The 26,436-nt window shown below is 40.4% G+C and overlaps 1 protein-coding gene across 1 annotated transcript in view; it reads left to right on the top strand.

Annotated features, from left to right (window-relative positions):
• The first annotated feature begins 2,373 nt into the window (after positions 1-2,373).
• Positions 2,374-26,436, top strand: part of ZDHHC17 (zDHHC palmitoyltransferase 17) — a 78,271-nt gene continuing 54,208 nt past the window's right edge. The window contains exons 1-2 of the mRNA XM_075428086.1: positions 2,374-2,518; positions 22,002-22,105. Coding sequence (XP_075284201.1) covers positions 2,456-2,518; positions 22,002-22,105 — 167 coding nt within the window. The 5' untranslated portion in view covers positions 2,374-2,455. The remainder of the gene's footprint in view (positions 2,519-22,001; positions 22,106-26,436) is intronic.

Raw genomic sequence — 26,436 nt, 5'->3', positions numbered from 1 at the left:
CTGCTTCATGCCCAGTAAGTAGCGCTGGATAAAATCTCTCTGGTCAGTACGGAAAACACTTCACACGTCAGCTATTGACCACTCAGTGCAACCACACAGAAGAGCACTTTCTGCCATTGATCAACGATAATCCTTGGCATTTACAAGGCCTCTTTAATCCGAGAGCCTCAAATTGCTCTGCAACGACAATAAGCTCTCAGAGCACCCCTCTGAATTACATGACATAGTATTCGATTTACAAATGAGCAAAGTAAAACCTAGACGAGTAAGATATTTGTTCAATATCTGGCAGGGTCCAGAGAAACATCCAACCTTACAGCCTTTTAGATTGTGGAAGATAGCTACAGACTTTGTTACCAAAGCAGATTATTGGGTTTGTATCTGCTGTTCGCTTTGCACAGATGCCAGCCTGTCTGTAATGACCGAAGTGAAGAGCCACGTTTCCAAACAGTCGCATTACAGATTAGGAGAGGACAGGGAATGCTTGAAGAATGGAAAACTTTTCCAACTTCTGAATCACCGCTAGTTTTTGAATGAAGAGCTCTGATGCAGAGACACCCTAGCACGTTCCTGTATTCCAGTTCTGCTGTTACTTGGTGGTAAAAGGGACACTCGGTTCTGAAGAAGGATATAATAGGTTGCACATGAACTATATACATAGACGAGGCCTGAAGTGTAATGGCAAAAATTCTCTGTACAGATGTCTCTGAGGACAGAACTGGTTTCAAAATGTGTAGACCTGTGAAGAACGGGGTATAAATACCTAGACAGCTGTCAGGGTACGCATTTACAGTACAGTTCAGGGCCATGGGATGAAGCTTCTTTAGACTTGCAAGGAAAAATAATCTACATAGTAAAAATACTGCAAAAATTTTTGGTTATTTTATCACCCCTACATTTATTAAATACGTAGAAGAACACTCATGATTTATAAAGGATTTCTATTTCTGGGGTTTGCACGGGGCTGAAAACCCTCTTCTTCAGGCAAATCAGATTGCAAATTACATGTCAGCCCTAGTACATTTAATAATATACACAGTTAAAAAAAGATCCTCTCCTGTATACTCACTGTCTTGTTCTGCTCTTTTAGCACTTCAGTACCTTATGGTTTCAAGTCTGTGCTTTTAGACCTGTTTCACACCCCCAGTTTCTAAATCCTGTGTCATTCTTCTTGGTAATTTTAAATTTAAATATATTTATACAGCAAAAAGATATTTACAGTTTGACATTTTAATAATGCTGTGGTCAGATTTTATTAGGGCTTCTCTGTTACGTGTTGTACAAGATAGGAAAGAGTAATGAAGAGAATATCATTGTGGGGTTTTAGGCTTGTGAGCTTAATGTCTTATGATACAACAAAATGTATTATCTAAAGGCCCATTTCTCACAAAGGCAGAAGAGAGCACCACAGATACAACAGTATAAAGCGGCAGTCAAACCAGCCATAACATTCTGTGACAGCAAAACCATTTTATAAAAGTTTGCAGTAAAGAGTTTTAGGATTCCTAATCTTGGCTGTATGTGTGTTGCACAGCTTGTGAGAACCGAGATGACAAACTAAACAGAAGCAGGCCTATTTTCCTGCAAGGTGTAATGTGACCCCGAGCCCGCGGCGGAGCGCTCGGCCATCTGGATAGCGTGTGGGGGTGACGGGCTGCAAGACATCTCCCGTTCAGTTGGGTACAAGTGGTTGGAAAGACAGCCTTCCAGCCATCCTCAGAACTGTTTGGGGGTTTCAAACGTTCTTCTCGCCTCTGAGAGCGAAAACCTTAGGAAAACCTCTCCTGGTTTCTTCCCAAGCTCTTTGCTCCCCAGTAGGCCCCGGACAGACGTCACTCAGCCTGGAACCAAATCAACATCCAGTGTACAGGGGAGCTCTCCTTTTGCTCTCATTCCCAATTATAACGAACTTCACTAAGCTGAAGTATCTCCCAAAACTTAAATTATGCTAAATATTCATTGCAGGAGCACCGATACCGGTACCTCCAACAAGTGACACACTTCTCCGGACGCCAAGGTCACTTTCTCTTCGGCTGGCGGCTGCCTACCCCAGAGCCGCCGTCCCGGGCCCCGAGGAGCCCGCCGGTCCCAGCCCGAAGGGGACGGGGCCCCGCAGGGCCGGGCTGCCCGGCCGGCGGCGGGAGGGCAGGCGGGGGAAGGAGCAGGGAGCCGGAGCGCTCTCCCCTGGGGGCCCGCCACAGCAGCCCCGAGGCCCGTTAGCACCGGCTGCGCCGGCGCTCCCAGCGGAGGCGGCTCCCGGGCACCGCCCTCGCCGAAGCCGCCGGGGAGCGGCCGGGCCCCGCGGGGGAGGGGGCAAGGCGGAACCGGTCGCGGTCCCCGCTCCTCCGGGGCCCCTCAGCCTGGCCGCGCGCCCTCTCCCCGCCGGGAGCGCCAGGGGGCGGTGCGCGGGCGCGCGCATTACCCGGCATGCAGCGGGCGGCGGGCTCGCACCAAGATGGCGGCGCCTCTGGAGGAGTACGAGAAAGAAGCGGGCTGCGTCCCCATCCTGCACCCGGAGGTGAGGGAGCCTGGTCGGGCGGCGGGGGATCGGGCCGCGGCCGGGGACGGCGCTCCGCTGCGGGAGGGGGGGGGTGGCGGCGAGGCGGGCGGGCGGGGCGCGGAGGGCGGGCGGGAGGTGCGGGAGGTGCCCCGCCGCCGCCCCCCGCTGCCGCCCCCCGCTGCCGGCCTGGGTGTGTGAGGCGGCGCGGGCAGGGCCGGGCCGGGCCGGGGCGGGCCGCGGCAGGGAGGCGGCCCGGAGGGTGCGGGCGGCGAGGGGGAGGGCAGGGTCCGCCGCGGGCCCTCCTGCGGCACCGTCTCCGGGGGCGGCGGTCCCGGCCGGCGGCGGGCCGGGGGGTGAGGCGGCGGCGGGGACCTGCCTGCCCCCCGCGACCCCGCCGCTCCTCCGCGAGCAGAGCCGCGCCGGGCACCGGCGTCCCTGGGCAGCAGCGCTCGGCGCCCGCCCGGCCTCGGCGCCCGCCCCCGCCGCCCCGGGGGTGACTGCGGCCCGGCAGTCCGGGGGGAGCGGCTCGGGGGAGGGGGGAGAGATGTTTCCCTACTCGTTTGGCCGGCGCTGGCCCGCAGGCCGGGCCTGGTCCGGCCCAGCCCGGCGCTCCCTGGGTGGCGTGGGGTTTGCTTCGGAAGCCAACGGTCTGCCTTTTCCCGTGCGTTGGCCGGCCGGCGGGAGGAGTGTTTACAGGTAACACGCAGAGGTCGTTCCCTGCCGGGTTTTTACCCTTCTTTTGTGCCGCCCGCCTTTGTCAGCAGCATGTGTGCGCTCCCCAGGACTGGTATGATTGTTTTCAAATGTATTTTACACAGTTTAGAAAATCTTTTGCGTGTGGTCTCGTCACCTGATATGCTAAGATTGTAAGAGTTGATTTTTCAGCCTACGTAAAAGATGAGTGCATATGCCAGGCTCCAGTTTTTAGCAGACAGATGGTACTCTTTTTTGTTAAACAACATCTTAAAGACACTTTTAGTTCTCTCGATGACTGAAGATGCTCTATAGGCCTCTGTATGTGTTTGTGTATCCTACCCTCTCTTCTCTGCCTCCCTGCTGTGGTCACTTTAACTTTAAAATGACTTTAAAATAGCATAAAATTGTAAATGACTTCAAAATAGATCTGCTTGTTCTGAAGGTTAAGTAGCAAAGTGATGCACCCCAAGTAAGTGTCTTGATGACTTTTTTGGTTTGTTTTTTTTTTTTTTTGGTCTTTAAGTGTTGCACGAAGGCTGATGCTGCATGTTTGTTCAGACTAACCGGAGAAGTACCCTCATCTGCAGTGTCTGATGCTTTTCGGAAGTGACAGAAATTTTCAGTCATGATCCAGACTGTTGGGTGTTGATGTTCTTTGAAAAAAAATGTTCTTAACTTGTGGAAACTTTAGATAGGCAGTCTAAAACTATGAAATGGGATAAAAAACATCTACGAGCTGTTAGAAAACCGTTTTGTTTTAAAGACTGAAGATTAGTATTTGTTAAATTAACTTTGAGTAATTGCTGTATCGTGAATAAAAATGTCTGTCTTTAAATTGGTGATTTTCACTAGCTAAGCGATCTGGTAGAATTTTGTGCTGTTCCTTTCGCATATGAAGTGAAGTGTGTGTACAGAAGTTGGGGCAGGAAGTTAATGTATGTGCTGTGCTGTAACACCAACCTGAATCTTTTAATATTTGATAAATATCACTTGTCTAACTAGTCTTGAGGGTTTTTTATTTGATATTTCTGAAAATGCTGAGTATCTGACTATATCATATTCGCAGGGTAGTATTTACCTAGATTTCAATAGGTGTTGCATTAGTCCTTAAAATCCCTTTGTGCAGATAAACTTTAAAATAGGATGTGTTTAATGTTGCTGGTGAGGCTGGTTGTTAGAAGAGCATTTCTGGAGGGTCTGTTAAAAGCTTGAGGATTCTGTGCCATAGCAGAGCTGTACTGTCACAGACCTGCCCACTGAACAATGTAGTGTATCTGTGTTCAGTCATTTTTGAAGGTCAGGGGCCTTAATGCTCAGTGATTGCCACTTTTTAAGAAAATAGCATCATGTGCTTGTGTGAGTATACGTTCCAACGTCACTAATCAGGTGTTACATTTGTATGCATATAAAACTGATGCTTTTTATAGGACTGTAAATCTTTCCCAGTTTCTTGTTTCACGTTACTGTTATCTGTCATGCATCTTTTTTTCGGATTTTTTTCGTTTTTTGTTTTTTTTTTTTGTTTTTTTTCTTCTTACTGTTTTCTTGTTTTAATTAATTTGGATTACTTTCAAAGTTTTTTGAGGGAGTATTTTGGAAGGCAGGTGTTTGTTTTTATATGGGCTCTATGGCTTTGCATTTTGCCATGAGATATTATGAACGCAGTATTAATGTTGTAGGAAAGATGGTCTTGGAAATAATGAAAAACACTTAAATATTAGAGTGCTGGAAGATCTATTTATATATGTATTTGTGAAAGGCTTAGCTTAAAGTGATTCAAGTAATTTTGGTCAGAAGAGGTAGAAACGCTGCTGAAAATGTGAATGCTCTGGGAGATCGATGATGGGGCTGCTTTTGGTGGGTTTTGTGTGGTAGCTCGTGGGCCTCCCTCCCACGTGAAAGCAAACTGAACTTGTATAATAGACTCTTGTTTCAAAGGATGTTTATTCTGTCTTTTTATCACAAGTTCGGTTTAGTATCACAGTGTGGATTGCCTTGTTTTCTACTAACATTGTTATAAGAGTACTAGTGGTGCAGCAAAGCTTATAAATATTATTTGAGCGGTGAAGTACAATAAATAACATGAGTTGCTTATGCAGGGCTCGTAGAATGATCTTATAGTATATGACAAATGGATGGAGAACTGCTGGCTAACTGATATATTTCGGAAACAGTTGCTAGAGAGAGTTATTCCTGAATGTCACTGTTCCTTAAAGTCTTAGAGGAGTTAATTTACTAGACTCGGGACTTTTTTCATGATTGATTTGGAAGTAATAACAAAAATGTCATTAATAAAACTTGTAGATGAAGGAGGTGGATAGGTACTAAGCAGGGAGGACAGAGCAGCTATACAAAACCAGAATTCATGTGAAGTTATGCTAGTAAACCAACGTGCACCTTGGTGCAGCCATATTCAGAGTAGTGTATTGAAGATAAGGAACGTAGGCATGGGATTGTATCCTGAAATTTACTGATTGGCGGGATATAAATACAGACAAGCAGTTCAGCAGAAGCTTCTAGTATAATGCTTGATTAAAACATATGTAATATATTCCTTGATTTTTTTTATTTTTAAAGGTGGTTTACTGATTAGGAACAAGGAGGTGATTTTTGGCTGAGCACGTGGTAATACTAATGAAGAAGTTTAGTCTTTAAAAGTCATTAAACAATAAAGAGTGTGGAAAAGAGTTGAGAATTATTTTAATAATTAATGCCTTGCGGTGAAAGGCTTGAAGAAACTCTGCTCACATTATCAGAATTAGTGAGAAGCACCTTTTTTGCCTCATGTAAATACTTTCTTACTGAGATGCAGTGTTTTAGTCAGTTTATACTTAACAAGATCCAGTGACTGGAAAGTGAAGCTGGATGGGATAAAACTGAAAGGCACTAGTGGTAAATGGTGAGGGTGAGTAATTTTCGTAACAAAGAAAGGAGGGCAGTGGTGGATTATCCAGCTGTTGGCTTTTTCAGTTTGAGTTTGGATGTCTTTCTAGAGACCAAATGCAAGCTTTTGAATTCTGCATGTGGATAACTGGGTGATGTTTCAAATCCCTGAATACAGAGGAGTGTAGGCTGTGTTGGGGTGACTTTGATTCTGTAAGTGATGTACCAACTATTTCATACGCATGAATTCTTCAGCAGAATTGTGAAGTGCATGAATGACCAAAGAAAGGGAGTCCCGTGGTTGTAGAGCTGAGGGTGGACATGGCATTGGCTGCCCTACAGTGTGATGTGGCAGCTCCATTGTAAGAGGTGCAGAGCACCCCAGGATGGCACAGTAACGCTGCACTGAGTAGTCCCTGCTAGTTTGTTTCTTCCTTCCAAAGTTCAGATTTCTGGTGATGGTTACAATGGCAAGCTCTGCTTCCATTTATACAGTGTAGCCCCAGTATAGGAATGCTACTCATACAGTTTGTACTTGTTATCCTTCGACTGAATGGTTTTAATAGGCCTTCTGGCTTTAAATTCTTTGGATCCTCTAAACCAGAACAACTTCCTGACTGTTCTGTGGTAGGTGATGATAGGCTTGAATGTTTTATTTTGAAATCCAAGAATGAGCCATCTTTAGGAAATGAATTTTGTTTGTGTTGTTCCTTTTTGTTTGGAAAATATTCTTGGTGTGTGACCTAATATGGGCTGAACTGCCAAAGGTATTTCAGCTGTTCAGGGCTGCACCTCTTCCTGAATGGTAAGAACTCTTATTGGGGAGGTACATCTGTTTTGTTACTGCTATGTAGTGCATTCACCAGTGTCATTAGGTTGTGTGGGATATGTTTGAGAGAGATGGAAGTTATTGGTTGTTACAGATCTCTTTTGGCATGAGAAAAGTCTTGACTCTGAAAGTTGGGGGTTTTTTTTGGCTTACTCTGAAGTTGGAGAAAAATCTTCCTGCAAAGTTGGAAGAAAATTTTAAGAGTTATGGGCTCTGACAGGAATTACCCCAGCTGGAAGCCTTGACTTTTATCTTTGTTTCTCTCCCTGTGGTTCAATTTAGAACTATCTGGGAAGTTAGAAGCATGATATCTCCTTGTATTCCTTGGTGGCAGTGTGAAGAAAACATGTAGACTTACTGTAGATGGCTTTGGCTCTCATTTCTTCTGTTTAAAATATCAGTTAAAGGCCTGATTTTAGAGTCTGACCCTATCCCCTGTGGGATTCTGTTGATGTTGTTGGGGTTGTATTGTGGTGCAGATTGTCCTGTAAAGCTACGGAACTTACTCTCTAGTTTAGTCAGGATCACTCCAGGGGCTAAGCTTACATTTATGAGCTCATTCAAAGATCAGTTATTGTTTATTATATTACTTGAAACGGAGGACGGAACAATGAAGTCTCAGACAAGCAGCATGCTTAATATTAAAAGGTGAGTTTTGCTTTGTGTGTCATGGTTAGCTTCATGGGTTGAGGCCAGAGGGGACTGCAGATCTAATCCAACCTTCTAATGTGTGCACTGAGGTTTTTTGATGAACTGATTCTTTTTGTAGCCAGCACTCTACTGATAAAGTAAAAAAGAAAATAAGCAAAACCCTACAGTAACAGCTAAATAAGATTGTATAGCTGAGCAAGTTGCCCCCAAATTTAATTAGTCTGTTTAAGACTTAAACCTGTTTCTGGTCTGAATTTAATTTGTTTCTGTTCATTACATCTTGAGAGATATCTATCCAAATCTAGGTCTGTCCGCGTTTATTTAATATGCTGATGATTATCAGATCCCTGTGCTGGTGTTATGGTCTGCAGTCCTACTGACCCTTCTGAGTCTCTCATTGAGACATGTTCTTTCATTCTTTTGGTGTTTTCATGGCATTGCTCTGAGTGCCATAGCTGTGGCAGTAGTGAACTTGAGAACAGAGCACTATTCTAATTGTCACACTGGGGTGTAAAGCAACTTCCACATTCTTACTCCGCGTCCCCCATTTGTATAGGCCATTGTACTGGTCTTGTTGGGAACTGCATCAAGCTGGAAGCTTGTGCCTGGGTGATTATCCACCTCCAAGCCTCTTCAGTGCTTTATGGATAGTTTCCTGGATGGGTCTTCATTTTAGATACAACTTTGCTTTTGTTGGTATTTAAAAAACCTTATTTTGGTGTGTCCCAACCTTCTGCAAGTAATATAAGCTGCGTTGTAACAGAAATAGAGTATTATTTATCCCCCTTTTTTCCCCTCACTGTGAAACTTACCCCTAACTGTTGTTTACTCCTAGGTTGCAGACTGCCATGAAATAGGGTGGGGTCAAAATAAAAGCTGTGTAGGATGCTTAGTGTTAGTGTCATCTCAATAGTATTTTCATATTAACACTCCCCGGAGGTTTGAAAAATGTGAGCTACTGAAAAGAGCAAGAACCTTTTTTTGGCCATCACTGTCCTTAACTAGGACAGTATGTGTAATAGTTACAAAATGAATCATGAGAATAAAGCTTGTACATCTGTAGTTTTTAATACGTGCAAGATAGACTGCATTAACTTTCTTTGTATTCTAATTTCTTCATCAAAATATCTGACAATACTAAATCAAACACTTTGGACGTTAACTGTGTTTGACCATTACTACTTCTTTATCAACTGAAAGTGCTGGGTTTATTTTTCTGTGAAGGCATGGTACTTAGCATTACTAGTTTTTGCTTTTTTGTTAATACTGTATCAAACATAGAAAAGCTAACTTAAAATGGCAACCATTTATAGCCTGTGTTATCTTTTATCCGGATCACTGGAGTTTTGTCAGGCTTAATGAAAAACAATATTTACTTCTTTTGGACTATATGACTGACTTAAACAATGTGTACTTTAAAGACAGTTAATAATATTTGTTGTATTAGAAAGCATTTTATCTTGGCAACAGGATGTGATTTAAACTTTCTGGCTTTTTCCTCAGCTGTTTTTTTTCTGCACTTACTGAACATTTTCAAATTTTGTGTTTTTATTGACAATTCCGTCATTCTTATGTTGTAATCTTGACAACTTTTGTCCATTTCATGTGTTGTTAGGATGTTGCTTGTCCTTCTAGGGTTAGGGATGTCTTGTGTCCTTTTGCCTGCCTTTCGGTTTTCCGTGTTTTGCTCATTGTCAATGCTTCTCTTGCCATTTTTACAAGACTTTTTTTACAGTTGTTCCCACTTCCATTGTAAACTATGCAGTTTTTCACCACTCTGGGCTTTTTCTCAGTGGTAACATAGTGGCTTCTCAGGCGTCTCGTAAAACGCTTAAAAATAGATTTCAACTATTTACAGTTTTTCTTCTACACATATTCTTCTGATTTGGACAGTAATTGATTTTTAACTTTCTGGAACAGGCCCTCTTAAAGCATGAGTGATAAATGTCTCGTCTGACCTAAATTTGTGTTGACTCTGTTTGCCTTTCCTTGTTAAGCACAGACTTTATTTCTCTCAGTTTTCACAGAATTTTAGTCTTTGAACAGCATTTGTTTCACTGTGTTTACCTGTTTGCTCAGGAAAATAATGAGACATTATAAATGTGGAAGAGGGTTACATTTTAACTTTACAGAATCCAGTTCACAGAATTAAAGAGGAAAAGGTTTGTTTGCTGTTTGCTTGAAAACTAGATGATATTGTTGTTGACGCTGGCATGTTTAGATGGGAGCAGCGTCAGTAATTTGTATTTCGGCATGCACGCTGTCCTCTACTGCTTTTCAAAGGCAGTGTGAGATAAAGATTTGTCTCACTGCATCCCAGTAGTGGAGAGAAACACTTGGATCTGTTACAAATGAGACTGTAGAACAAAGTCGAAAGCTTTTTCTGAAGCCAAAGGGAGTCTGGCTGAATTGAACCCACTGGCCTGCCATGCCGAGTATGTGGTGTAACATTAGACTACGATTTGTCTTGTGCAATTTTGAAATCTAGTAATTTCTTCCTATGCTTGTAGGATGTCCTGAGGCCTTTAGAAGTGTTTCCTTGATTGTGTCTGTAAGGGAGAAGGTATGAAAAATGGAGGGTAGTGGGTAGTGGGAATGCTGTGGTTGAGATGAGGGAAAGGTGAAGATGACTCGGTAAGGAGGGAGTGCAATAGCCAGAGAGGGAGGGCATCAGAGTGTGTTTTGAAACACTTGTGCTGCTGGCTTTGAGGGGTGTGGTTTTGCAACTGAGTTTAAGCTGGTCTAAAGCCATGGTGGAACCCAGACACAGTCCCATACCAGTGTTAGCTCTTGCAGTTGTGTGACCAGTAGGCAAATTGGGGTACTGCTTGCATTGTGAGTCCGTCACCTGATGTAACTGAAACTATTAGTGCGCTATTGTGAGAACTGGTACGAGGTTATGGAGAACATGCAGGCAGGACCATGAGTGTGACTATGCCTTCTGACAGCAGGGCACTTCTCACTTGACTGATTGTGAAATCTACTTTTAAACACTTCCAGCTGCACCCATCTGCCAGTGATGCTTGTCTGGTCCCAGGATGTGCCTGTTCAGGGAAGTAAATAAGTAGAAAATTCATCCCGTACAAAAAAATTGTGAATAACTTTCTGCCAGTTCATTAAACCTACTGACTGTAGGATCAAGTGCGCTATAGTACTGACAGAAGGTAGAAAGTGAGCTGATGTGACCTGTTTGGAAGGCCTGGGATTAGGTAGAGTGGGACTGTTCTTAACTATCAGACCACAGATTTACTAAGCTGTCTCTCAGAGGCTGCAGAAAATTGACTATCGACATGACTAGAAGCACCCTTCATGCACTCCCTCACTGTGGTAGATGAACCAGCCTGTGTTTATCATAAGTGGGAATGAGACTTTGCTTAGTTGGCTGTTGAAGCTCCATTTGCTGGTTCAAGATTGTGGTGGGAATGGTGAAATGAAGTTTTCCATGAGGACTGAGTGTAACTTTTTTTCTGTATGTGCCAAGGAGAAAAGAGGGTCCATAGCTAAACTTAACTGCTCATTCTGTCATGTGCACTTGCTGGTTGTCTAATTCTTGATTTGATTTTTTCACTGTTCCTCAGAGACAAGTTAGCTATAATCTCACTAAGCGGCATAATTTACATTTGAGTGTGGCTTTGGTAAATACTTGCCAAATAAAGCAGAACCTTCAGTATACCTTTTTTGAATATGTGATGTTACCAGGTTTGAAAGCTGAATGAAGAATCTTGACCTTTGAAAAAGAATTTTCAGACTATCCTTTTCTGGGAGTTTTAAAAAGAGTGGCTTTTTTTTTTCTCCTCAAGTAGTTGAGGTTCAGGATTGAGCTAGGTACATACTTAGGTGCATTTTTGAAGTTTAGCGCTTTAAAAGTGAAATGCATAATTGGTTTTGAGTTACTCTCATGATGATTGACTACTAATGCTAGTTCTCAGGGAGTTTTTTTAATGTCAAGAGGTCTGCAAGCTCATATGTTCTGAGACCTAGACCTGTTTAAATCACTTGGAAAAAAAATTTTTCTGTTGAAATATTGAAATTTTGGCTAAGAATGCGACATTGCTTGAAAAGAAAGCCAAAAAAGATGTACATGTTAATGTAAGTTGCTGACTAACCCAAAACTTTGAAGTAAGCTTTAAACCGTAGTATTTTAAGCTTTTAATTTTTTTTAACCTTTACAAATGCTAGTAAACGCAGCTGTTTTAAAGAACACTTGTTGGTGATGCTACATGTGCAAATACAAGGCCTCCTGAAAAGCCGTCTTGTGAAGCTGTTAGTTCCTCAGGCATAACACTGTTCAGTTTAGGAGAGTCTATAAGTAAATGACTAGAAAGCAGTCAATTGGTTATGGGCACTTGCTTTGAAGAAACAAAACTTACTCGTTACCAGCTGTGCCTTAAATCACATAATCTGTGACCTCTGCATAGAGTGCTTGGATTAAGGGCTCTAGTTGAGCATCTCTAACTTGTTGTTATATAAAAATTTAGATCTGCGTTGAAGAGAATGGAGGTTTGTTCTCTCTGTGTGATACCTGACTGCTTGTGGGTGGAACTCTGTATTGGCAAAAGGACTACTTCAGTGTGTTTGAGATGAGGCTTTTCTCAATCCATTGCGCTGCTTTTTAAAGAAAGCATTGTCAACTTAAACAGTAACTTGCTTTCAGAAAAATAGAGTATTAGGTACAGATATTTTTCCACTGTGTATGTATTCTATAATTGGCTTTTCCAGGGGTTTTCATAAATGCATCTTTTCTATTGGTGTATCAAGAAACCATGCAAATAGGTCAAGAATTCAGGAGGGAAACCAAACAAACATAATGGGATGCTGCCAAATCTAAAAAGTAATGGAAAACGATGACAGAATTGGCATTGAATGGAGGGGGTGTTTTTTTGTCATGACATACAAATTTTGTGTAATTTAATGTTGTAATAGTAAATTACAGCAAGGCTTTCGACGCTGTCTCCCATAACATCCTCCTAGGGAAGCTCGGGACGTGTGAGCTGGATGATCCTCCTAGGGAAGCTCAGGAAGTGTGGGCTGGATGAGTGGTCAGTGAAGTGGATTGAGAACTGGCTGAATGGCAGAACTCAGAGGGTTGTCGTCAGCGGCGTTGAGTCTAGTTGGAGTCCGGTAATTAGTGGTGTTCCCCAGGGGTCAGTACTGGGCCCAGTCTTGTTTAACTTCTTCATCAACCACCTGGATGAAGAGTTAGAGTGCACCCTCAGCAAGTTTGCTGATGACACCAAACTGGGAGGTGTGGTGGATACACCAGAAGGCTGTGCTGCCATTCAGCGTGACCTGGACAGGCTGGAAAGTTGGGCAGAGAGGAACCTGATGAGGTTCAACAAAGGCAAGTGCGGGGTCCTGCACCTGGGGAGCAACAACCCCATGCACCAGTACAGGCTTGGGGCAGACCTGCTGGAGAGCAGCTCTGTAGAGAGGGACCTGGGAGTGCTGGTGGACAACAAGTTGACCATGAGCCAGCAGTGTGCCCTGGCTGCCAAGAAGGCCAATGGGATCCTGGGATGCATTAGGAGGAGTGTGGCCAGCAGGTTGAGGGAGGTTCTCCTTCCCCTCTATTCTGCCCTAGTGAGGCCCCATCTGGAGTACTGTGTCCAGTTCTGGGCTCCCCAGTTCAAGAAAGATGAGGAGCTACTGGAGAGAGTCCAGCAGAGGGCTACGGGGATGGTGAGGGGACTGGAGCATTGCTCTTATGAGGAGAGGCTGAGGGAGCTGGGCTTGTTCAGCTTGAAGAAGAGTAGGCGGCGAAGGGTCCTAATAAATGCTTATAAATATCTGAAGGGTGGGTGTCAGGAGGATGGGGCCAGACTCTTTTCAGTAGAGCCCAGCGACAGGACAAGGGGCAATGGGCACAAACTGAAGCACAGGAAGTTCCGTCTGAACATGAGGAAGAACTTCTTCCCTCTGAGAGTGATGGAGCCCTGGAACAGGCTGCCCAGGGAGGTTGTGGAGTCTCCTTCTCTGGAGATACTCAAGACCCGCCTGGACGAGGTCCTGTGCAGCTGCTGTAGGTGACCCTGCTTTGGCAGGGTGGTTGGACTAGATGACCCACAGAGGTCCCTTCCACCCGCTACCGTTCTGTGATTCTGTAATATAGGAGGCAGAGAGAATCCTAGCATAAATTGTAAGGGTCCAAGTAAGGTGAGTCTGATAGTATATATTTGCAATCCAAACACTGAACTGTTTTTTTGATGTATACTGCGACTATTTAAGATTGAAAAAAAAAAAAGTGAAATTGCACACTTTATTCGTGGAGAATGTAATCTGGTTTAGGTGGAAGTTTTCCAGCATGTGTTAGCTAAACTGAAGGTGTATGTGCATCATCCTGGTTCAGCCAATCTAACAGCTCACAGCTGCTGCCTGCTTCGTCTCTTCAAACTGATGCACCTATACAGCCCTGCAGCTTGCTAGAACCTCATGTAAATATGAGAAGGATCAGACTGCTCCCACTTGATGACATTCAACAGTTAGTCAGATTAGCTGTTCCTGGTTTCGCCCTGAATTTTACTGCTGTTTCTGGAGAGGAATAAAATACTCTTCTTATGCCTGTAGAGAATTAAATGTAATTCTGAAGTTAAGACATGAGCACTTTAGCCTCTGTTTCTGTGACTTTGTGTTGCAGAATTAGGTGAAGGGATAGGTACAGGAAAGTTATCGTAAACTTTAGAAGAGGAACTTCCATGGAAAATGTTATAATAAATACAAGCAGTATCTTTTTTAGGAGTATGATGAATTGATTTGCTTGCACTTATTTTGTGAGCATTTTTCTATTAATGCTCGCGCATGAGTGGCTAGTATTTATGTGTATGTGAACTAATATGGGTGTTTATAATATGCAAATTGCTATAAATTTGTCTGTATAGATTCTTGCACTTTTTAACAGTAGGAGGAAAACTGGGAAAGCTTACTGAAAAGCACCATAGTCTAACAAATGAAGAACAGAGACATTGAACACACAAATATGGGGCAAGGAATTCTTTAATATTAACCACTGATAATCCCTGTTATCTATAACACATATACATGAGGATTATTTTATTGTTTAGCTTCACTGAAATAGTTGCAGTCACTTCCAATTTTATCATAATTCTTTTGATTGCAGCCGTATATGGAAATAGTATAGTCATCAATTAAAAAAAGAAGAAAATAATTATTTCTTCTGTTTTCGTTAAGAAACAAAGGCAGTAGTATGGAATTTTTTATGGAAGGTAATGCTTTTATTTCTGTATTTTTATTTTAGAGCTTGTTAGTATTTTCTCTTTAGGTGTCAATGATCTTGGTCACTATTTAGAATTTGTCTGTCTGAATTCCATCATGGGATCGCTTCCTTGCAGCAATATTGCATAATGTTAAAGGAAAGGCAGACCTAGCCATCTGTTAGTGCCTACCAGAGCCATGTGTAGCAGCTGTAAGCAGCAGTATTTTTCTCCCTTCCTTATGTCCAAGCAGGCATATTGACCTATTCGTATCCTCCTGCTATATATAATTGCAAATTATGAAATTGCTATCTCAGAATAATTCAGTCTTGGTCATCTTATTCTTTCATGTGTAACTTCTCAATTTTTTTTCTATCAATACTGTCCTCAGAATTCTTCTTAAGCTTATTTCATTTTGACTTTTTTATTGAAAAAAAGATTAAAATATTTAAGTACTGAGGGGAAATGAGCATAATTTTACTTCTACATTTGATTATGAGGAGATCTGAATGGGAATGCTGATATTGTTAGTGCTCATTCTTGGGAGCTGTGCTTGCTTTTTTCCCCTCTCCCCTGCACTTCTTCCTTTTTCCTTTGGAGTTACTTTTCATACTTCTCTTTATCTTCTGTTTCCCCATCTTATTGGTCCCATTTTCCAGAGGAGGTTCCCTTTTCTCCTTTACTGTGTTGTTTCTTTTTTCCAAAACACCTTTTTTTTTGTTGTTTGGCCTTATTCTTGTCACTCTTTGGACTTTTTTCCTGCCCTGCATTACTTACACATCTGTGCAAGCAATCTGCACGTTTCATGACTAGTGAGTTATGACGCACTAGTCACAGATGCATATGAGTGATTAGGGCACTGTCAAAGGATAGTCACTGAAGTGGGAAGCTCATCTAGAAAGAGTGACCCTTGGTAGTAATTGGGGAACCAAATTTGATTTTTATGAATAAGTAAAGTCTGTCTCCTTGCAACCTCCCAACCCACCCAACTCTACCATTTTCTTGAAGTAGCATCATTTTCTCCATTCTGTCAGCCTGGCTTACTTGAATATTAAGAGCTGGAGTGTGTTGTCCCGTAATTACTTAGTCAAATTAACAATTGGCAGCTGCCAAAATGTTCCTGCTACCTTCTCTTTACTTGTTTTCCCTCTGCCAGTGTCTCTGGAGCCTGTCTTTTCACAGGAGAAACAGATTCAACTTGCTGTCCTAGGAAAAGAATCACGTTTTTCTTTTTCTTGTTTAATTCTTTTTTCTCCTCTGATGAATTGAGTGGGCTCACTGTGGCTGCAGCTCCAAGTACCAAAGCTAGCCTGAATTAGACAGCAGGAGCATGGAGCCAGAAGCGGTGGGGGAGAGTGGGCAGAGAAATGACCTTTCTCTTTTAGCAATGGTAAACTGCTAATTTGGCTCAAGTCACGCTTGGAAATGGCTCCTTGAAGCAGGATGAAGTAAAGATTTAGTGTTTGCGGCCTGCTTGGTGAGATCAAGGCCTCTGCTTTACTACCTTCTATTTATTTTTCCTGACTTTCAGCTGGGGAGGAGCCATTGTCAGTAGAGATGAAAATATCAAAAAATCAATACATTTGGATCTTGGTTAGTTTTTCGTCTTTGAATTAGCTGTTAGTGTTTTTTAACAGTGGATCGTCATTGTAAAATTAAATTTTCCTGGAATAAATATTTTCCCTTTTATGATGAAAATATTTAAACACTTGAAAATATTGTTGAAGCCAGTTGTAAATGTGGTGTATGTTCTAAGCTCAAAATGTAATGTTGTTATGAAGATTATGTTCACTATCAATCTATCATGTTTTAAAAAAAATCATAGTAATTTCAAAAATTTTAACTGTTTTCCTAAAATTTGTCTGAGGGCATATGAATTTAGAAGAGATTTTCTTCCTTATTTTAGGTGAGAACTGGAGATCCAAGTGGTGACAGTGAAACTGACAATACACAAAGTTCTGTGAAAGGCAGGATGTAAACATGATACAATTATTTTTCACTTTTTCTGATGCTTATTCCTGTTCCTTTAATAATGGTGGGCAAGTAATCGAGATCAGTATAGGATTTTTAAGCAGAGCTTTCTCTTCTGTCCAACAGGTTGGAGGAAGTAATCTGTATTTTGTGTGTTTTAATCTTCTGTTAAACTCCAAAAATAGATGCTGTCTGACTGTTGTACTTATGATTTCTTTCCAGCTTAGCTGCTGATGCAGAATGACTAACGTTGGGCAAACTCACCCCAGATGTGACACCGCTGTAGTCGGTCCTGCTGGGGCCCAGTGATGCCTGGGCACAGGCAGCTTTCTTCGGGTAGCCTGCTGCTGACCTGAGGGCCATGCCTGTATGTGTTACAGCAGCATTTGATGGTTGCGGCTGTGTTGAGGCTGCTGTATTTGGTAGCAATGCTTATAGAGGGATTGTGTTTACTATCCCCAGCTTTTTAAATATCAGTCTTTTCAATTGCCTTGCTTAGCATTTAAAAACTTGCCACAGTGGCGGTGGAAAGGTCATTTGCTAGCTGTTAAGCTGTGACATGGTTTTGTTATACGTCATGTCTTTTACATAGCCTATAGTGGGTGACTATGCGCAAGCATGTATAGGCTTATAGGAGTTTTGGTGTCTACGCAAGTTGTACTAAGACTGAGCTGAAATCATTGCCTGTTTAGGCTAAGCTTTTTCACTCGTGGATGTTGGATTGTCTTATTGCTGAGTCCTTGTTGCAAACTTAATAGTTTAAATATACTATTGCAGTCCTCGAGAGAGAGGAATTACTTACCATAACGGCATTTGAAGATCTTGTCTACTTTCAGCTTATGTTTGCAACAAAATAAAGTAGTCAAACTTTTCTGCATTTATAGTACTGTGCCCTAGCACTGCACAGGATTTTCAGAACCCTGAGAGAAATTCTTTAGGAATGAAGAGGCCCTTCTCTGTTCCTGGCTGCTGCTTTGCGTCTCATGTTTTGCCTTGTTAGCCAAGCATAGTGTTGTAACAGCGTTGTTTGCAGCGACTTGGTGCAAATCGCCTGTCACTGGGTGAACCAGGTATTGCTGTGATTCATAAAATCCAGGTTCTCTTTTATCTTGATTCTTGGTAGCTTTTTGGCTTAGGAACCCGAAAGTTACTCTACAGATCAATCAAAACTAGGTACTTATAATGCTAGGGAAGAGTTATATCCTGTAGAATGGCACTTGTAGTAGCCAGCGTGCTACTATGAGCTAACATGCAACTGTCAAGTTGCGTAGATAATACTAAGTGATAAATTTTGACTCCAAGCTTGGGAATCTCCGTCCAGACTTCAGAGAAGTGACTGTATTGGGTGAGGATTCAGATTTGATATGCTTTCCTGGAATTTGTCTTAAATGATTTACTTCCAAATGAGCAGTATTTGCATCTTCTTTCCTGGCAAATCTGAAGCCATCCTTTTCTCCAGGGTTCACACTGTGGTTAGAAGGCTCTGTTGTATGATGTTGGAAGCTGCGATGTTCGTATACCTTTCAGGATTTTTGGGGGTGTTTCAACTGTTCGTAATGTAAAATATAAACTCAACTCTCTTAGTAAATTGGGAAACATAGGGTTCACTTCAAGTTTATATGTGTTGTGAGTCTTTATATTAAACATAGATTGTAACTGCTAATGTATGTACTGGGGGAAAAGAGGGAGAGAACTGTTTCTTGCTTACTCATTTTGTGTCAGGCAGTCATATTTGCCATCAACTCAAATCTAACTTTTTAATCACTTCAGCTATTTTGTATTAATATAACAAAATTGGAAAGTTTCAGCATAAAAAGAGTACTTCAGAGATGCTATCAGTATGAAAAGAGGTTAAAAATTGTATCTTTTTACAAGGATACTGTCATTACCTTGAAGTCCTTAGTAAAAGTAGTACATAACCTGTGGGAGAGGCTAAGGAATATAATCTCTCATTTTTTTCAAATTTACATGGTTAGTAGTTAATACTTAACGATTTTGCTGTAGTCCCGTAAACCTTTTTGTGAAAGCATTAGTATCGTAAGACTGTGGCTTCATGGTTACTTTAGGCTGGCGTAAATTTACACTGCTTGCAAATGGGAAGCTCTCTTGACTGGTTACTGCGGGCTCGAGGGAATAGGAGCCTGGTTTGTGTGCTTGAAGTGGTCAGGAAAATGCAGCTGAAGAGAAACAGTGTTCCCTGGTAAATTAACATCTGCCTGAAAAATAACCCAAGTTTCTCAGTTTGCTTTTAATAATTGCTAGATAACAAGAAAAGAGACTCTTTCCCCTTCCAGCAGCTGCGGAAGGCTAAGAAATAAATTGAACTACTGTCTCCTCATCAAGGTTCTCCTGGATAATGAATTTCTTCTGTTCTGGCCTCTGCCTGCTTGACCTGTCCTTTAGCTTTTCAGGGTCTGAGCATTACAATCTGATAGATAAAATCCTGCTGCAGTTGTGTGGTGTAATAATAGGTGAACAGAGATGATATAAATCCTGCTTTTTTCTAATATGATGGAAAAGAGAAAATCATGTGTGATGAAATAATGAATTTAGCCTTCTCTTATATTTTACTTTTTAAATACCTTTTTCAGCACCTTTACTCCAGGTAACACTCAGGCTTATCTAGTAGCTGGGGAAGAGAAAAGGTTTGGTTAAGCTCTTGCCTCCTTCAAATACAAAGTGAAGCTATGTTTATGGATACGAAGAGAACTGGTTGTAATGTACAATTCAGATGACAGCAGATGCCCTGGTACACTTTTAGGTTCTCTCCTGTGGGGCTGGCAGCAGAGCAACCTTCCTGTTGGGCTGGCAGTGCTTTACTGGTTAATCCAGTTAGTTTTTCAGGCTTAGAAAGAAAAATTGAATGCCTTAAAATAACATGGAGGTCAAGAAAAAATGTACATTGATGGTCACTTAAGTGCTGTACGAAACTGAAAAATTTATTTTTCTGAAGAAAAGTCTATGCATAAAAATAAATCTAATTTGAAAATGAAGACTTTTGCTGCACTAGTTCTCAGCCTTACTATGTTCTGGTTTTAAAGCTCTAAACACTTGAATTTCTTGAAAGATTTTTTTTTTAATGTATGAAATGTCATAAATGCTGTAACTATATAAATGACTATATTAATTCAGTACAATTTAGTAATATAAAATGTACTTAATGCATTAGAATTTCTCATAATTTTTTTTTTCCCATCTGAAACAGATACATTGTACGTAACAAATACAAACAGGCTCAACTGAAATTACTCTGTTTTGAAATTAATGCTGAGAGTTTTGGGATTTGCAACTAGACTACCTTCTTGATAGTTTATTCCAAGGTTATAATTGGTATAAGTTTTTAGACCCCTGCTCAAGTGGCTCTTCAGTATGTTGAAATCTGGAAATGGATATTTAAAATGTGGTTTTCAGACTTAAATCTTCTTTTTTAGCTCTGCATTTAGCATTTACACTGCTTGCAAATGGGAAGCTCTCTTGACTGGTTACTGCGGGCTCGAGGGAATAGGAGCCTGGTTTGTGTGCTTGAAGTCCGCAGATACTGAAGAGATAGATAATGCATGAAATAATTTTATGGTAGAAATACCTTTATAATAACGTTAATGAGAAGAATTAGTAATGAGTGATTTGATTACCAGCATCCAGTTATTGGGAAGGCATTGTGTTTATACAGCTGAGATGAGTAAACTCTGGATTAAGAGAGTCAGTTTAAGAGGGCAGTTTACTTCTCAGCATGCCAGCTGGGTATTTAAACTCCCATTGCAGTCAATAGAGATCTGGTTAATATTGTTGGAGGAAGCTAGAAAACACTTTGGCTGACTAGACACAACTGGATACAGTAAGAATTTACTTCTCATTGTGAGCAACAGCTCCTTTTGCAGAAATTATTGCACAGCTGAGAGAACGTGAGAAATGAGGAGACCTGCTCATCTTGGCCATAGGAAGTCTCCCTAGCCCTAATATGTCTCTTAGTCACTTAAGCTAGCAGGGCAACACATGCCTTTTGGGAGAGAAGGTGGCAGGGATTTGTGACTGCAAATCCTTGTTAAGGTTAGGTGTATTATGTCATGGTTCTATTGACTCAGGAGATCTGTATTTCAAAAAAATAAAAATTTTATCTAATATTGAAAAAGTTGATCATTCATTTTAATAACTCAAGTGGAAGTTGGAATCCTAATTAAACACCTTTAATAAAGTGTTTAGGAGTGTTTCCAGGTATAGATCAAAGAAACTAAATTTCTGCTCATGTAACTATATGTTGCTGTAAACTGAGTAAAAGTAAATAACACACTTTAATAAAATTAATTGAAATGCATTTTTAGAACTTTCAGAGAGCTTGCTTCTTTTTTTGCTTCACTGTTGCAGTTCGCAGTTTTTTTTTATGTAGCTACACTGAATTGCACGGCTGATACACAGCAGCAATCAGCTATAGTATTTGTAACAAATGGAAAATTGTCTAGAAACTGTATAAAGTTCATGGTTCATTTGCAGCTTTCTGAGTTCACTTTCACATGCATGCTGTTTGATAAGAAAAATGATGTGTTGCTGCCCTAGTCATCTGTCAATACAGTGTTTTAATATAAATTCCACCAAAGGAAGCATTAAGGGTTGAAGCATTGCCCTTCATCAAAAGAATTAGGTTTGTAGGGATCTGTATCTGGTGAAGCACATACCACGTCATGCCACTTATTTCTGAGGCCCGTAGGTTAAACATACGTAGATCACCTCTGAAGCTGGGGCTGGAGTTGAAAAATCAATAAAGTATTAGTAGGTTCTAGTCATTGGTATTAATTGTTCCCAATTATTTATTTTCTAGAAGATATTTGACTATGCTTTTTGAAGTATAACATTTATTTGTAGTAGCCGAGTGAGATTTTGTCGGTTTATGGCCAGTAGCTTTTTTTAGTTATGCTGTGTTGCATTTATAAAAACAAAAACTACCCCAGAACAAACAAAGGATTAAAAAATTGCTGTTACCTTTTGTTAACATGCTATGAAAATACACCAGCATAGGATTTGGCAGAACTCTGCTACTACAGTGGTGTTTTCTGGAAGGTGTTTGAAAGCTGTGCTTGGGAATGCAGTGACCTGCTTTGCAAAATGTAGAAACGTGACCAGTCATTTTACCACCCTCAGATTTAGGTAGCTTTATAGTGTATTGAACTGGGTGCTGTTTAAAGTTTTGCTCATAGACTTTTTTTTTTTTTTCTGAGAAACTTTAGTAGTGCCGATTTTGGTATTCTAATAGCAAGTTTGTCTTTTTTAGGAAATAAAGCCTCAAAGTCATTACAACCATGGATATAGTGAATCTCTTGGACGGAAAAGTCACATTGATGATTACAGCACTTGGGACATTGTCAAAGCCACACAGTAAGTTATTTGGAGTGTTACGTTTGTCTGTATTAGTTCAAAACCAGGAAAATAGATTTTTTTTTTTTTTTTTTTTTTTTTTATTTGTGTAAAGTGGAAGGTGAACTGTATCTGTAGATACAGTAGTGGAAGATTTCAGAAGTGAACTCTGTTAAATTACTGTTAGGACAAATTTATGAGCATTGTATGAAAATATGTGAGAGGAATTCTGGTAAGCTGTAAATATAGGTGGTTGCTGGACAGATTGTTGGAAGAGAACATACGGTTTTCTTCCTGTTGGTACTGATTTTTATTCTTTGTAGGTGATGATTAAGAGGTAAGTGGGCAACATTGATATGCAAACATGAGGGTTTCCTTGATTTGTTGATATCATTTATAGGTTAGAAGGAATGTGTCTCTAACTTCTTTCGTTGTCTCTGATTCTGCAGTTGCAGTGCTGCTATGAAACTGAGTTTATTGCTGAGAAAAGACTGTAGGAGTAAACTGTGTGTAAATTTAATAATTGTGTTCTTAATGCAGATGAAGTATACAAATTTGTCTTCTACGCAGTCCTGTAGTACATACTAACTCACAAGACTTTCTGAAGAATTGTCATGACACTACTTTTTAGCTTTTTAGATTTTTATTTTTCTTGTATTGTTAATGTGTATACATAAACTATTATGTATCTTGCTGAGCTATTTGCCTTTTTTTTCTTAAAAGAAAATTTTCTTTCTTTTTTTTTTTTGTAAAAGGTATCTCCTCCAACTGAAAGCAGCTTTGCAGCTCTGCATGTGACGTTGGCCCTGTTTAGGTTTAGGCAGTATGTGCTTTCATTCACTTTTTGTTTTGATTTGTGAGGAGTTTAACTTCCAGAAATGGATGTTGACTGACTCTTACTCTAAATACTTCAATAGTAATACTACAACCCGTAATCCTCATATCAGGAGATTTTAGAAATGAAAATACTGGCATAGTATCAAACTAGCTGCATCTCAAAAGCATGGAAATAGGACAGCAGAAGTGGTTTTACAAGTTAGTTACTTCCATACTTGTATGCTCATTGCATGTTTGAAACCCTAAAACACATTTGTCCCCGTTAGCCCTCAAATTTAGGCTGATCTATGCTTTCAGCTGAGTTAATTATTTTCTGATCTCCTCAAACAAGAATCAACAGGGCTGTGAGTTACCTGTTATGTTGCTTCCAAGTCATGGTGAGATGTGATTTACAGAGAGGATGACATCTCACCAAAGAGCGCTATAGTTTCATATCATAGCCCTAATGGTTAGTATCACAGGGAGGGGGGACTGTGAGCATGGGTGTACAATCAGGGTATGATATGTAGACAGCACTTCCCTGACTAGAGGGAGAACTCACGTTCATTTTGAAGGATTTGAAGGCCATGTTATATAAAACAGCTGTCTTAAACAGAAAAATCTCTGAATTTTAAGGCAGAAAATAAACCCACCAAATATCAGGCGGCTTGGAATAAAATAAATAATGCTGCTAATATATTAATTCAGTGTTGTTAAAAATATATACAGCTCCTATGAAAATGATGTAGTTATTCACTTTTGTAGAAATAGAACATCACTTTTATATATATGAAAAATAGGTGATCTTATCTTCTACCACTTGTCCTCAAAAATCAATATTCCCTTAGATTAAAATATCTGCTGACTTTATTTAGTTTTAAGTTCCGTGCTAATATAAGTAAGATGCCACAAGATGTTTTGTGAAAAAGGGCGGCTCGTGTGTCTCCCAGAACTCCATTTCCTGAGCAGTTCAATAAGTTCAAGCAAAATGTAGCAAAACAGAGTAAGAATTATTTTCAGTCTCTTAGTTCGGGTGGGTTTTTATTTTGCTGAAGTCCAGGCATGTGGCATTCAGCAGGGGATTTGCAACATAGCTGGTTTTGTGTTGTGTGTGTTCCCCCCGCCCCAAATACTTTAAAACTTCCCCAAGAGAATATAAGACACTTTTTAGTGTGATACAGTCAGATGGTAGCTGGGTGCTTACCATTAGTTAAATGAAATTCTGTTGGTCTCGAGAATGGTCTGATAGCTAATTATAATAATAAAGTTGTGTATCTTCCTCTGTTAAAGTCAGACTGATCTGTCATCTAAAATGATTTGGCATTTCATGTGAGACCACTTAAATTGCAGGCTTCTTGACAGGTAGAAGGTGCTTTTTGCCGTAGCATGGAATTGTTTGCTATTAAATTTGTGGTAATCCAAGCAGGAAGCAGTTAGTCATGTCATATAAGTAGCTAGTCAGTCATTTAATTTTTTTCATAATCGTTGTTCTTACAGTATTTGATGTGCTGAATTATTAGAAGTTTCTGCTGTGAAAGTAACTAGCTATATTACTGTTGCAACATACATGAAAATTTGGAACATAGTTCCTTAAACTTTGAAGATGATGATGAAAAATGGGATGTAAAGGTTTAAAACTCGTCTATGCTTCATATATGCTGTTTGCCTGTAGAACTGTGTTTTGGGATGTTGAGTTTAGTGGCACTTGATTACAGAGAAATAAATCAACATTAGTAAAATAATGCATTTGCAAGGGAAGATAAGAGCTTGCAAACTCCACACATTTTTCCAGAAGTATTTGTTCATTGTTTCGTATCTTGTTGAACTGTTTGTATGCTTTATCTTCTAAGTCTGTAGATTGGACACTTATTAAATTAACATGCTCATACACCATGAGCTACAAATCTAATAGCTTCTTACAATCAAATCAAGACTTTTTATAGAAAAGAGCAGTTCAGCTGATGTTCTCATTGCAAAGAGTTTATCAGTATTTGTATTTTTTCCTGATTATGTTCCTGGTAAATTCTCCCACAGACATTGAGATCTAGGCATGCTTTATACCAAAAATAGTCTCTCTGTTTATTTTGCAGAAACTAGTGCTAGAGTAAAAATCAGTGTTTGGTTTTAATACCTATTGATATAAGGGGTATCTTTCACTGGCTTTGTTATAAGCATGTTGAAGGGCATCTCTAGGTAGTGTTAAAAGTAGTAGTGTCTTAGCCCTTTATCTTGCAGATGTTGCAGTATGTGTGTGATCTCTTGGCATCTTGTATTCACTTACAGCAAAATTGTTTGGTTCATACAAAGTTTCCACTGTGTTTCTGAAAGGAGAAGAGGCCACTCAAAAGTACTTGAAAAATCTGTTTTTAAAGTAGTGGTAAAAAAATCATCCATTCTTGCCTTTGTTGTTGCAATGGAGGAACATTGCGTACTAATACTTAATAAGTACTTCACTTATAACTGCATAGAAAGTTTTAATTTCTGCCCCTGCAAAATCAGAGGGTGGGCTGCATGTTGTTTTCATTCCTCTGTGATATTGTTCAGTGCTCGGCTGGAGCTGCAAGAGAATGGAATCTTGTAAAACGTCGTAAGTGCTTTGAAGTGAAATTGAATGGAGATATGTGGATATGTTTATTTCTGTCTCTTCTGGCACCAGTAGCCCTGTGTCCTCCAAAGATGTAGTCATAACTTTGAATATGATGTCTTGGGAAGGATACTGTGTTAACATAATAACTTAAAGTTGCTGCTTTTGTTTTGTTTTAAATCTTAAGCCATGAAATTAGGGAAAAGTAGCTAAAGTTCATGGGTAGAGAAGTATACGATGGGTTATGACTAAGAGAACAAAATCTAAGACACATTAATCCTTGCATCGTGATTTTCAGTTCTGTTGAGTGTGAATAGGCATTTTCTGCTTGTGGTGAACTTGAGCAAATTCCAGCTATGCTGAAAGTATGTTAAATAACCGTTATGAACATTGGTATTAAACATTAATGATAGAACAAGTGCTTTTGTGACTTCTGGAAGATTGATTCCTTGTCCTCAAGTGTTACAATTTCATTATTGCAAGATTAACTTTTCTGTTAGTTTTATTCACTGAGATCACTCAAAATGAAGTCATGTGCGCTGTGAAATAGTGCAGCATGAAATATGAGATGCTGAATGTTACTCGGGGGAAAAAAATTGTTGGATACATTTGAGAACATGCTTTTTTTCCTCACTATTTCTCACCACGCGTAGGGTAACTGATAAGAAGAAAGTAGGGTACATACGGAATAATTCAAATTGGTGAGTGTTGGCCAAAGTGACAATTACTCCTGGCTTTTTTCAGCTATTTCCAGGAAAGGATGGGCAAACCATGACACAGGTACACATTCTTTATGCCTAGTCATTTATGCCCATGGAGTTTGATTATATTGCTGAAAGTGAAATGTATCTGAAGTTCCCATGGAAGGGTGGGATTTTTTTTAACCACATGAGTAATGTAGCCACAACTGTCTAGACAATTTGAGGCTTTGGAACACGTGCAAGAGCTGAAT

The sequence above is a fragment of the Opisthocomus hoazin genome, chromosome 8, assembly GCF_030867145.1.
Source record: "Opisthocomus hoazin isolate bOpiHoa1 chromosome 8, bOpiHoa1.hap1, whole genome shotgun sequence".
NCBI classification, from domain to species: Eukaryota; Metazoa; Chordata; class Aves; order Opisthocomiformes; family Opisthocomidae; genus Opisthocomus; species Opisthocomus hoazin.
This window is presented reverse-complemented; position numbering and strand designations above follow the sequence as displayed.